Source organism: Cynara cardunculus, assembly GCF_001531365.2.
Source record: "Cynara cardunculus var. scolymus isolate 2C chromosome LG 12, CcrdV1, whole genome shotgun sequence".
NCBI classification, from domain to species: Eukaryota; Viridiplantae; Streptophyta; class Magnoliopsida; order Asterales; family Asteraceae; genus Cynara; species Cynara cardunculus.
The window spans coordinates 12,389,592-12,404,132 of record NC_037539.1 but is presented as its reverse complement, the minus strand read 5'-3'; the positions used below and the strand labels follow the sequence as shown (position 1 = coordinate 12,404,132).

The window sequence follows — 14,541 nt, the reverse complement described above, 5'->3', positions numbered from 1 at the left end:
GGTCGGTAGACAGTGATTGGTGGTCGAGGGGGATCGGAATGCCAGAGGAGGTGTATTTCTATATGCTCGGTGGTCGTTGGTCGGTGTGGATGGTGATAATGGTCTCATTCGACCGCCTATTTATATAAATCGTTACGTAATAAGACAAAATAGATCGTCAAATCGTTATTGAATTGTCAAATCGTCTTCAAATTGTAGGCCACTAAATGACAAAATTATGGTCAAATAGCCCCCGAGGGCGATCCTAGGGTTGTGGGGGCGATCCTGACATTTTTCAGATATAATATCTGATTTTTTTGTCCCCCAAATCAGATACAAATAATCTTTTCATATGAGCAATTACTAAAAAATATTAACATTAGTTGGTTTTTCATAAAAAATATATTTTTATAAGAAAATATAAAAACATATGTTGGTTCATTTATGCGTTTAAAAAAAGTAGTAAAAATTGTAAAGTTTGACGTGATTTCATATTGTGTTAAGAGTTGCGATAGTAGATTGTGTTTAAAGATTACAGGTTATGAGAATAGAAGTGCTTGATTTTATAAAGAAAACCCACAACATTTATATATATATACTACATTTGGTCCTAAAACAGACAAAATACTAGTTAAAATCATCCCCCATTGATTGAAAAACACCTCTTAATTGTCAAATCGATGCGTCATAGGATGTCCTCACTGAAGGGCAAAATAGCAGTCAACGTTTGGTCAAATCACCCCAGGGGGATCCCCATTTTTCAGATAAATATCTGACTTTTATTCCCCCAAATCAGATACATATAGGACCTCTTCCATACTTTTTTGGCCAAATCGTCCCCAAACACGATCCTGTTAGCTATTTTATGAAATACGTTGAAAAGTGACTATTTTATCAATACATCATGTATAAATCGACTATTTTTTGGTGATTTCCTTTAATTTATCTTGTAACCCACCTTGTCCATTTGTCCTGTAACAAGAATTAAGATCACTCCACCCATTGTTGACCATTAACCACCCATAAAACTTGCCACCAAACAACAACTCAACATCATTTCTTGAATATTGTTCATGGATTCCAATAACAATACAAGATCAGGGAAACTAGTAGACTTGTATCAACGCTTTCGGCAATCAAAATCTGTTTCCCCTCTTCCAGATGCTGCTGAATCGAACCAATCTGAAACATTCAAAAGACCCAACCGAGCTGCAGTTCTTATATGTCTATTCGAGGAAGGAAATGACGTACATGTTATTCTAACCAAACGATCATCCAAATTATCGTCTTACTCCGGTAAAGAAAGTCGTGCACTCTGGTGTTCGATAATATGTCTGAATGAAGTTGAAATGAGTTTGTTTTGCAGGAGAAGTGTCTTTGCCGGGAGGTAGAAGGGACGAAGAGGATAGGGATGATATTGAAACTGCGTTGAGGGAGGCTAAGGAGGAGATTGGTTTGGATCCTGGTCTTGTAGATGTGGTTACTGTTCTTGAACCTTTTATAACTAAGGTACAAGTATTTTGGTCCATTTTTGTTGCAATAAGAACTAGATGTTATTACTGTCCTTGAACCCTTTTCCATCTCCCTCATTGTTCCTTTGCTACTGGACAAGAGTTTTATGTGATAACATGATACGTAGACTTAGAAATTGATATTGCTAATCTGCCCTAATTACAATTTTGTACAAGTTTCTGCTTTCGTCAAAATTCCCATATAATGGATGTTTGAATCAAAGACTACATTGTATTAATCTCGAAATTACATACTATGTTAACTGAGAGAACAAGCTCTATTGAATAGAGCATACAATTTACTAGCAATTACTACATACCCACTATTCCTGCTAACATCATACTATCCTTAAAAACTAGCAAGTAAACCTCGAGTCTATTAAACACCATTCTAACAATGGGGGTGTGGCTCTCTCTGAACTGATGATGGTCAAGAAGCGAAATTGTAATCTGTTTGCTTTGTTGCCACTTCTGTTTAGAAGGAACGAAGATCCAACACACCGAGAAATGTGTGTTGCAAACACAGCAGACATGATTTAAGCATTGATAATTGTTGTTAGGAGCTAGTGTGTGCTTTGTGTTAAAGAACCATAATAGACACATTAGTTACTGAAACAAAAGGATTCTTTTTCTATTTGTTATGCCATCTATGGACTCAACGAGAACACAAGAACCTTAATTATTTGAAAAAACGAAGGGAGGGGGATATGTGACACATCTGGTATGGTTACAAGCACTTCAGACCAGAATACCTGTCCTTGCAGTTTCTTGCTTTTGAAATGTTTATGATAAATTTCCATTCAATACACTTAAATCAGACAAAAGATAGTGTGGGTAAGATGAGATGTGATTCACGTTAGGATATGTAGAACCCCTTTGAATCTCTATCTAAAAAGAGCCCCTTTTGATTGTAATGGCAGGGCAATGTTACAGTAGTTCCAGTGATTGGTATACTATGGGATAAGCAATCATTCAATCCAGTTCCAAATGCTGAAGAAGTAGAATCGATATTCTATGCTCCTTTAGAGATGTTTCTCAAGGTTCGTAAACTTGCTTTTCTCTACATGACCAACCGAATTCAATCATATTCTTGAAAGTTGAAAATGGGATTTTGGTGATCCAGAACAAAAACAGGCGACAGGAGGAGAAAGAATTTCAAGGAGACAAATACGTGCTTCACTATTTTGATCACGAAACAAATAACAAGGTGTATGTGATATGGGCTCTAACGGCTGGGATCTTGATTGCAGCCGCTTCACTCATTTACAAGCGACAACCGGATTTTCAACCAAGGATGCCTAAATTCTGGAACAAAAACTACAGCAGATCCTGAAAGAGACGATGATCATTGTACTCGATGTACTGAAAGAGTCAATGATCCTGCAGTGGGACGAGATTGTAACTTTAGGATTCAATTGTAAGTTTCTCTCTTTTATCTTTTTTCTAATGAAATTGACATGAAGTATGTGTTGAAGCTACTCTTCAATGTGGAAATAAGAAAAGTAAACATTTCATCACTTCATATAAATCCAATATCTTTGTTGGATTCAATGAGCTACTAACGGGTTTATCGAGTGCGAAATGTTGATTATATTAGCTTCTTTTAATTGATTCACGGTTTGGATTAGATTTTCTAGTTCTTATTACACGTTTTAGAGTTTCAAACTTTCAATTCTCTAGATGTTAATGAGTCTAGATTTTATTGTCTTTTAGGTTGCATTTGATACATGAGACAAGAGGGACAAAAACTCACTGTCCCACATTTGATGCGACATGGGACAAGACAAGAACTCATTGTCCCACGTTTGGTATGATATGGGACAGTGACAAAACTGGGACAAGGTAGAACATCGTGGGACAAAAAAGGTTTTTTCTTGTTCCACTAAAATAGATGGAACAATATGGGACAAGAATAAGACATAAACTAAAATATTACTAATTAACTCTCATTTTTGATATATAACCTTAACATGATATTTGTTTTAATAGTCACCACCACTAGTTGCAGCCGACGCCACCACTGGTAGCCACCGTTGGCCACCTCCACCTCCACAACCACAATCGACCACTGACCACTACCGTCCATTGTCACTACCACCGTTAGTTGCTTTCACCTTTTCTTCAACTACACCACCACCTTCAAAACTATCATCGGCCACCGACCAACACCGTTCGTTGCCACCACCATGGGCCACCTCACCTCCACCATAACCACCACCATCGGCTACCACTACCACTCCTACCACCACCAACTATCACTACTATTATCTACTATATTCATGTCCTCCACAACCACCACCTTCCATCTCCACCACCACTAGTATCGTCGGCCACCACCACTGCCCACCATCACACCTACCTCCACCACATAGGCCACAACTACTTCCTCCACCATTGTCGACCGCCACCATCACCACCACTATCCACCATCTTCACATCCTCCACAACCATCATCGTCCACCAATTACCGATGCTAATACCTCCACAACCACTGTTGTTGAAACAATCTTCACTGTGCCTTCATCAATTGATAAGGATGTTCCAAACCGAATAAAACATAATTTCTTCTTTGTATGAATCGAGTTTTTTAAACTACCATCAATTATGTAAAAAAATTCATTCAAATTTAGTACTTTTTTATATTTGTGTATATGAAAATTGTGTAAAAATGTTTATAAATTAAAATATTGACTTTATTTGTGTTAATTATAACTATTATATGATATATAAAATCATAAAATAACTTTTGGGGCAACTTTTATAGTTTTGTCATGTCTAGTTCTAGTCATACCAAACACCAAAGAGACACTTATTATGTTCATTACTGTCATGTCTAGTCCTACCCTCTTGTCCTGCTCTCTTGTCCTGTCCAGTCATATCCATGTTCTATCCAGTCATATCCAATTATATCTTCATATCAAACGTTACCTAAGTGATGCGGAGCAAATCCAAAGTTTAACAGACTTTTCTATTGAATGGGAGAAAGAAAAACAGATTCGAAAGAAACACAAAGTAAAACAAAATCTCATAGTTTTTGTTTATTATTTGATTTTAGGTAATAATCAATTAAAGAATTTGGGGATTTCATTCCCCACGAGTGAGTTGCCAAGTGCCTTAATTTAATATTAGTTTTTAGGTTCTTAATTATCCTTTATTTTGTTTTACTAGTTGGGTTAAGGATTGGTATTTTAATTTTCTAGTTAATCTTTTAAGTTTTCCTTGTTTGGATCTATTTACAATGTCTACTTTATTATGCCTATAAATAGGCTCATCTGTAACCCTTAATACTCATATTTTTATGTTACAAATTGATATTAAGGGTCGTTTGGTTTACAGAATGAATTTTGATAGAATTGGAGTACATCAAAGGAATTTGACTTAGAAGGAACTGCGATGGAATTTGATAGACTTTGACCACACATTTGGTTGGTAGGAATTCATCATTCATTACTTATGCCAAGGAATGATGAATTCATTAATTTGTGGAATTCACATGATTCCGTCTATTTCAATATTTGAACCAAACAAAGAAATTGGAATTTGGTCAAAGGAATTGGTCGTTCCAATTCCATTGAAATCCTCTGAATTATGGGAACCAAAGAACACCTAAGAGTTGATTTGAGGTTTCTCTCAAATATATGGGTTCAATCCATTTTATCCTGGCTCGTCCTGTTTTTGTCATGCGTGATTTAGTTTCAACAAGTGAATCTAGGCTAAACTCAAAGGAATAGTTAAACTAGTAAAACCTTGGGTTTGTTCCTTGAAATCACCGATTCCAGTCCAAATTACCAAGGTTTGTTTGAGTGTTACATGCAAGCTAGCTTGAACACTTGTCATAAAAATTGTCCCTGATTTTATCTGTTTTGAGGTTTCTTGACTCTTTGTTGCAGATGGAGCCTTGAGACAATCTTTAAAGGGGACATTAAATTTGGTGTACTGTTATTCATTTGTACCAAAATTTATGCTGATTGGAGAAGATAAAAAAGAATACACTAGAATCTTATATTTTAATGTTACCCATTAGAGAAGATTTATTGTTTACACACCAATTTTTTGAATTTGGTTGTATCCATTGTAGATATCCTAAGAACCATGTTAGAAATGGGGGGTTGGCTGGAGGATTACGAGTAGAGTCCCTAAAATATGTTTATTTGGGCAAAAAGTTGATTAGCAGCAACCCCAACTGGTTCCACGCGGAACCCGCCTCCAAGTACATCAATATGAGAGGGCATTTTTCGGCTCACTCAGCGGCTAAGGCTAGCGGAGAGCCGTCAAACCTGACACATATTTGGGCAAAGTCGCTACACGCGATAACCCTAAACCATGAGTTTGGATTTGGTTTCAGTGCTATTCATTTTATATCAAAGCCATTTAGAACAACAGTAAATAGAGAGAATAAATATGTAATTCTCATTAATCCAAAGCCCTTTATATAGGGATGTGTTACCAGTAGATAACTACAAGATATTTCAGTTCTAATCTAACTCTAAAATATATCTATCTCTATCATCATATCCTTTTGACAATGACACACTTATCCTACAACACTCTACCTTATGTCAAATCAAATGAGTGATGGTGCATAATTCTTGCCTCGTTAATACCTTATGCCTTAAATAGGACTAGAAGAGAGTTTTTTTTTTTATTGCTGATTGTATATAAACTTAAAAACTACATGCTTTGTGTTATCACCTTTGATGTATCTTAATTTCATTTCTTTGATACACGATGCATTATTTCCATATATGTAGGTAGGATATTGGATGAACTCAAAACACTAGCTTCTCTAATATGTGTAATGATAGTCTTTAACCATGTACACTATTGAATAGTCTCATGTAGAGTAATATTCTTGGAATAGTTCGAAGAGGTAGATACAAGGGTTTGCTTAGTTTACTTCCAAGCAATCATCATTTTCCTTATGGTAATTCCTTATTCAGTATGGGAACAACCTTTGTATGAGGCACATAGATACCTAATATCACCAAATACATACCAAGATATTGTTTGTTGTTTTCTGTAAGGGCTAGTACTTTCATTGTTTACTATCTAAGTAGGTATTGAAGTTCCATTATCAATCCCCTTTTTCTCTATGTAGGGAAAGTATAAGCTCACGTCAATGGTTCTAAAAGATTAATTTGATATCATTTTAATGACGTTGCGTTGGTGCTGAGCTAAATATAGCTAACATGTTCATTGAAAGATACAATATATGGTCAAGTGTATTGTGCTAAGTACAATAATGCTCATGTAGTATTTAGATAAGGAATTCCAACTCCCAACACCTCTCTGTCATCATCCTTTAGACGAAATGGATCTTTCCATATATCCAACACTTCGACCGATCAAGGAAATGCTAGCCGGATGCACTTGATCATTTTCATGACATATGCGAATCGGTGGAATAATAATCCACACACTCGTTGTCTTATCTCAAATAGCTAGACAAAACCAAGTTTTTCCAATATCCCTTATCTCAGATTTAGATTTCAAGTAGCTTGTGGTTCCTCCTATTTCATCAAGAGTGTCTATTATGTTCATAATATCTACATATAAAGCTACAATTGAAATTCTAGAACTCGTTTTCTTTATAAATATGCAAAGGCAAGATTCATCGTTCTTATATTCCCTTCCCAATCAAGTATTCACTTAAGCGAGTATACTACATCCGCCTAGATTGCTTTAATCTATAAGTGAGTGTTTCAATTTTATTGCAAACGCACTCTATGGTTTAGAGTTACTTGATTTGGGTAATTTAATGTCATCAAACACTTAGATATATATATATATATATATATATATATAGAGAGAGAGAGAGAGAGAGAGAGAGAGAGGAGCGTTCAAATAAAAACTTGACCATTTGTGTAAACCGTGTAAACCAATCTCATCCATCCATTTTCTTGATCAATGACTTAGATTACTTTACTTTATTTTWGGAAATTAAAAATTAAAAAATAATTAATATTTATTTTATTTCATCAATAAGGATATAATTGGTAAACAAAGTTAACATTTTGTAACTCCTCGATTCCTTTTCCGATTCAATCCCGTCTTCATCGCATGCAACCCTCAGAATCCGGCGAAGGTAATCTTTCTCCATTTTCGAATATAGTGTTACCAAAAACATCGATCACCAGTATATTCAAGAAAAATGGTCGGCAATAATGGAGGTATGTCATATTTATTGATATCGTTTTCGATTTTATAGAAACCGAACAGTGAAATTGGAGATCATTGACGCATTGTAATCCCTTGGTCTTTTACAGGTAGGAGGCGTTTTAGCCATAGATTGAGGGAGATAAATAGTTTTTCAAAGTTTACTAACGATAAAGACAGACTTGTTGAACTCGATGATGAAGGTAACGACTTTGATTTCATTAACCAACAAATGAATAAGAGAGGCAAGAAGAGAGTCGTTAATGATTCTACAGGTAATCACTAATTGTTCAATTACATTATGAACCCGTTTTATTGTCATTAGCATTTCATCTACTTAACTGTTCAATTACATTATGAACCTGTTTCTATGCACCGGTTTCATTTAGCATTTCATCTACTTAACCATTCACCTCCACCATCATTGTTCATGTCTTAAAGCGGTTCATGACTAACTGTTCAATTACATTATGAACCCGTTCATTGTCATTAACACGTTACATCCACTGAACGGACCCCCTACGTAATCCTACAACGTGGTTGGCCATGAAATGAGTTCAACAATCATTAACCAATGCAACATGGATCACCATGACACTTGAACATGAATATATTTCATCATCATGACATGAGTGCATGAACATGTACAATAGAAATAAAAGAAGCAAAATAAAACATTTTATAATGAAACCTTCTCATATGAACATTAATTGCATAAAGAATAAAATATATTATGCACCCGTTTCATTATAATGAAACCTTTTCATTATGCATATTAATATATTATGCACCCGTTTCATCATAATGAAACCTTTTCATATGAACATTAATATATTATGCACTGGTTTCATCCTACCAATTAAACGTATCAACTTCACATACAAAGAAACATGGATCACCATGAAACTAGATGTACATTAAATCACAAAGCAACATGTATCACAATCAACATGGATCACCATGAAACTTCAATCACAAAGCACCTATTTCATTAAAATGTCAAATATGCATAGATGTATCAAATATACCATTCTACAATGAAACTTTTTTCACACATGAAACAGTTTCATGACCGGTAATTTTTTGATTCAATGAACCTCAAATCATGCATTCATTCCATAACAAGATAGAATCTTCATAAAACTTTCCATCTTCATTGAATAAAAAAAATCAATTTTTAATATTATAATATATTAAAATCTTTAAATCATTCCATTTATATAATTTCCATGGAATATTTCTTAATAACTTCCTTATTTATTAAAAAAATAATGAAAATGACCAAAATACCCTTATTGATTAAATTTAATTAAAAAATAATGGAATTTCCCTATTGGTCGATTTTGGTTTACACGGTTTTTTAAAATGACATGGTTTTCATTTGAACCTGCCCCTATATATATATGTATGTATGTATATATATTTCTAAACCTAGATCCCTGTAGAGATATGTAGTAACCACATCAATGAGCTGCATTTCCAGTCTTCTGGAAACTACTAGGCTAATTATCTACATAATGCTATAACGTTCATCACGGGGGGAGTAAGTCTTCTTGTGGTCAATCTAGGGCGTTTGTGAGAAACTATGCGCCAAAGGAGAGCCTTATACATTATAACATAATTATTCTCATTATGATTTCTAATAAATGATTTATCTATGCCCTACAGGCTTTACATTTGGTGGATTTGCACTACCAGACCAAATACCTCATTTGTCAAACTGGATTGCTTCTTTTCATTGAGGCCAATTTGTTTTTGTTGACATTCTTCAACTGAGCATGGTTCGATGTTATCGTGCTCTATCATCTCATGAGCAACAATATATGTGAATATATCATCAATGAGTATGTGTGATCTATACATTGACTCATATGCACTCTCATAATTTATTTGAGATTTCTTTGATCTTTGGAATCAATATTAACTTCAAAGCGTCCTCCAGTAATGATTCATAGACATAGTTTTAATTAGAGACAATCTCATGAGAGGTTTATGTATTGATGATAAATGGTTGTGCCTTACTCTTCTGTTCCTTTAGATGAGTATCTATCGAACCAAGTAGCTTCCCCTATTTCCTTTCGAGAGCCACAAACTCAACCACACATCCACCATTTGTGATTGCAACACACTTTTCAACAGCGTTGTACCCTTGTTTGGGGACTTTTAACCTTGCGGGTATATTTGCAACTGATATATATGATATTCTCACTTCTAGAATAACATTAAATGTATCAGGTATCGAGTCTAATTCGTTTTACTTTAACTTTACATTATGAAGTGTGGGGATCAAAATGAGATAGAGTGATAATATTCTATGACACTTTCTATCATTCCCATGCAAAATCTTTTTTCATATCTCCCCCAACGACGGGAAGACTGTTCATCAAAGTGACAACCCGCAAATCTAGCGGTAAAGAGATCACCCGTCTAGGGTTCTAGTAAGCGGATAATTGTTGGGGATTATTATCCAACTTATATATAATCGTCTTTAAGGACCCATTTTGGTGCGTTGTGGGGGCGTAATTGGTACATATAACAGAACCAAACATACGTAAACGTAAAATAACATGCTTAAATCCAGTTACTAACTGGTAGGCATGAGATATGTTGTCTAGTAGTGGGTCTGACAACGATAAATAAGGCTGGATGTAATATTTGCATAACCCCATGCAGATGTGGGTGAATTGGTGTGCATAATCAATGCCATATATATCATTTATATTCTTTTAATGACAACTTCTACAAGATAATTTTATATATACACATGGGGGATAAGAAACTTCATATCTATCCCAATACATATGCAATAATCATCAAATCCTTATTATGTAAATTATCTAGCATTCCAAGTCATAAAGATTGCATCGAATAATCAGGGTGGTGAGCCCTTAAACATATAGCTTGTGCTAGGAGTGCATCATTTCATGTAGACAATAATATGACATGCGTTCATTGTGTCGAAACCAGAACCATAAAGTATTTCGATGGCCTGCATTCTGGATGTTTATATCCATAAATATTACCTTGTATTCGTTGTAAGAATTGAATATTTTTGTATTATGTCCTTAACTTTAAGATGGTCTCATTCTTCTCTTGGATAAAGATCAGGGTATACAAAAGTTCAGGGTATTCGAGAAGGCATATTATAATGATGGTTGCTTCTTGTGTTACAGAAGTCAACAATTGCAATTTGGTTAATTTTCTCATTTTGCCTTTCACTCGAAAGAGAATGTGTATGTGTATTTTGCAATACACAAATCATATTGTCATGACCATGGTGTCCCACGTGGTCATGTCGAAACATATATGTGTCATTGTCCCAAAGTTCTTTATTGATGACAAAATATGATTTAATGACTTAGATAATCCACTAATTAAATTTATGTAATATGTGTTCATTTCATATCATTGGAGTTGATGTACATATAGTCATTTCCATTTTTATAATATGATTTCCAATTGACACGAATATCTTAAGAAGGTTCCTATTAATATAGTGATTTAGTGACTATTAATCTTGTACTAACAAGAAAATGACAGTCCATCGTCTAAGTATTATGGTGGGAGGAATTATAAAATGAATAGTAGTCTATATTTTAGAATAGTGTGAGAGGTCTAAGTTCTCCTCGATACATTCCTACACGGAACGAATAATATTGAGAGTTTTATATTTGTTTTCATGTATTTCTTTACATCTACAATGGTTATATATCAGTTTTAAATCAACAATGAAATTAATTTAATATTTAAAATAAATTTCAAATAAACCTATTCCCATTCAATCTTAAATTAATATGATATAGTTCATTTTCAACTTGTTCTTTCTTTATATGAGCAATTATTAGCATATTTCTTCTTTTATTGTCGACTATCTTATACGCAGTAGTTGCATCTCTGCTTCAAGGACTGAAAAATCTTTCTCTACTCTTGCCATGACCCTGACCCTGACCCTTTCCATGGTCTCGTCCACATCTCAATCTTTTTACACTTTCATTAACACTTTCATAAAAACAAAAGCAAAAATGTAAAAACCATCAAACCCCAACATGGCTAGTGTTGTTATTCGAAAGAACCTTGTTATGTCTCTCAACCACTTGCAGTAGGTTGATAAGTTTGTCCAAATGTGATATTTCAACTTATATTGGTTCATTAATATTTACTGATATATGAAAAAGTGTAAATAAAGTTATGAATCATGTCATCTTCTGTGAGTTCCTTAGATTGAGATGCATTTTGAGACAATATTTTTTTTGTTGAAATCAATCACCTTTTTTTAATCGAGTATGTTTCATTCCATTGTATGATTTGTTTGGGAAGTACATGGTAATGAATACTCCCGATTTTCCTTTTACGGGTTCTTGGGGGATTGTAGTTAACGGTATTCTCTCCAAAGGTTGTGGCTGATATTATACTTGTACCTTGACAGTCGGTTTTTAGGGTCAATAGAGTTTGATGGTTTTTACATTTTTGCTTTTGTTTTTATGAACATATCTTATGGTTATCAAGTCTTTTTGAGTTCAGTTTGTTGTAATAATGGAAAATATATGATTTTTTTAAAACAATGAATCACGGTCTATAATCATTATATTATGCAAGAAATTTCATTATCATAACAATATTGGATTTTTGCATGTTCAGTTTTGTTGATAATACTTTCATCAATATTTTAATTACAAAAAGAAATCACTCAATCTATTGATTTCCAGGTAATATGCGGATAATATGTATTTCTTGAGTCCCTATAAATCTTAGGGCTATTTACACTCGTTTGACAAAATCCAATCGATATTTTGCGATTTGTTTAATTTGAAGATAACATTGTTAATTATAAAGCTTTTGGCATGAGACCAAAAAAAAATATGAGTTTCGCAATATGAAGCCAATTTCAATATTTTAATACCTTAGTAGTATTTTAAAAGATTTTGTCATTTGAAAAAATAAATATTGGTTTTGACATAAAGTCAACTTTTTTACTTTTAACATCTTAAGAATATTTTTGTGAATTTTTGATGAAATACCAAAATATATAGGGGTTGAAATGTAACTTCCAAAAATTATTTATGTAATTGGGTTTCACATAAAATCAAGTATCGTTGATAGGAACTTATAACTAAAGTATTCATTTAAATTAATTTATGTTTTAAGTTTTAGAAGAAAAACAAGAAAGAGGCAAAATGAGGGATTTGAACCTCAAATGCGAAGGAGGGGGTAATTTAGCCCTAGTCAACGATGTTAAGTGTAGAGACTAATATGGTATATGAAACACAAAATAAAGAGCACTGGCGTACTTATGTGTTTTAAGGACTAAATCCGAAATTTGGGAATAACAAATAACCAAGCATGTAGTTTACTATAATTATTCTTAAAAAAAAAAAATTAAGAAATAGGGCTGAAACAACAAGTTGCACCTCATGTAAAAGATACACGATGGTGTTAACAGTCCTATAACTAACGGTATTAATTTGAGGAGACCAATCTATTATACAAAACTGAAAATAAAGACTATTGTTGTATTTAATGTCTTTCAGGAACCAAATCTAAAGTTTGAGCATTAATTAATTTCCAATAACAATTTATGTTATGAAAACTTTCTAAGATTACAATGAAATTTTGTTAGAAATAAATATTATATTATTAAAAACAACTCCATTCTGGCGTAATAAGAAATAGAGATGATAACAGAAGAAAGAATTTAAAGAAGAAAAATACTTGATTCACTTTATCGATTACGAAGCAAATAACGAAGTGCATGTGATACGGGCGCTAACGGCTGGGATCTTGATTGGAACCAGCGACGATGGGATCCTCAACCAAGAAAGCCTACTTTCAATATGAGAGAGTGTCAAAATGAATAAGCGAACTACAAGCAGAATCATTGTACTCAAAGAGACTAAATGGTCTTTTGGCGGGGACTAAAATGGTAAGTTTATGTATTTATCAAGGATTGAATTGTAAGTCTTTATATTGGAATTTGACATCATGACACAAAGGGTGTTTGAGATTGTTTATTTTTAGGTGTTTTTTTAACTTATTTCAGTTTGACAATGGTAATAAGTTAAATGTTAGTGTTTGAATGAGGAAAAATAAAACTGTTTATATCGGTGTCAAACCGGTAATAAACAGTTTTTGATAAGTTAATCTTTCCTCACTTATGAAAGACTGCTTATTACCGGTTTATCATTTTAATCTTATTTTATTAATGTTTGTTAATTATTAATCTTATTGATATAAATTATTAATCTTATTAATATAAATTATTAATCTTACTGATGTAAACTTTTGTCAAAGATATTATTATAAATGATGAAAAATAATTTTTAAATGTTAAAAAATCAAATAAGTTAATAAGCAATCTCAAACACTCCCATAAGTCAATAATATAGAAAACTTCTTTTTGGTCATTTTATATATGTAAGCAAAATTTTTCAAACACTAAAAAACAACTTATCAGCTTATTACTTTTTGGTACCGCTATAAGCTAATCCAAACACTTTTTACAAAACTCCGGTTTGATACCACATAAGTTAATAAACACTTTTAAAAAAAAACATAGGTTGTTTTAAATAAGCAATCTCAAACACCCTCAAAGTGCGAGATTTTATTAAATAAATTAGGAAGAAACAATTACAAATGTATTTTTCCTTACAGAAACCATCCATATAATCTTAGGGGCTGTTTGTTTCCCTCTTAATGGTGACATTAACAGGGAGCCTCTTAATCGTTCAGAGGTTTAGACTGTTTGGCAAAAAAAAGAAACCTCTTAATGGTTACTAAAAGGCTCTTAACCATTTTGCATATGGGAAGTCTCTAAACCATTCAGAGTGTGGTTTTTCCAATTTTGTCCTCTCTCCCAATTCTCACAGGTCGCAAGCCGGACTTCATAGGCCCCTCCCCC

General features: G+C 33.4%; 1 protein-coding gene across 2 annotated transcripts; it reads left to right on the top strand.

Moving 5' to 3' along the window:
• The first annotated feature begins 905 nt into the window (after nt 1–905).
• On the top strand, nt 906–3,007 carry LOC112523056 (nudix hydrolase 15, mitochondrial-like). Of its 2 annotated transcripts, none has more exons than XM_025132493.1 (4): nt 906–1,275; nt 1,346–1,488; nt 2,411–2,530; nt 2,741–3,007. In XM_025132493.1, exons 1-4 carry the CDS (start codon nt 1,053–1,055, stop codon nt 2,909–2,911), a joined length of 657 nt encoding a protein of 218 aa, XP_024988261.1. In that variant the 5' UTR covers nt 906–1,052; the 3' UTR covers nt 2,912–3,007. The 2 variants fall into 2 exon arrangements, with proteins under 2 accessions (XP_024988261.1, XP_024988260.1); XM_025132492.1 differs by having other exon boundaries at nt 2,614–3,007.
• The last annotated feature ends 11,534 nt before the right edge of the window (nt 3,008–14,541 follow it).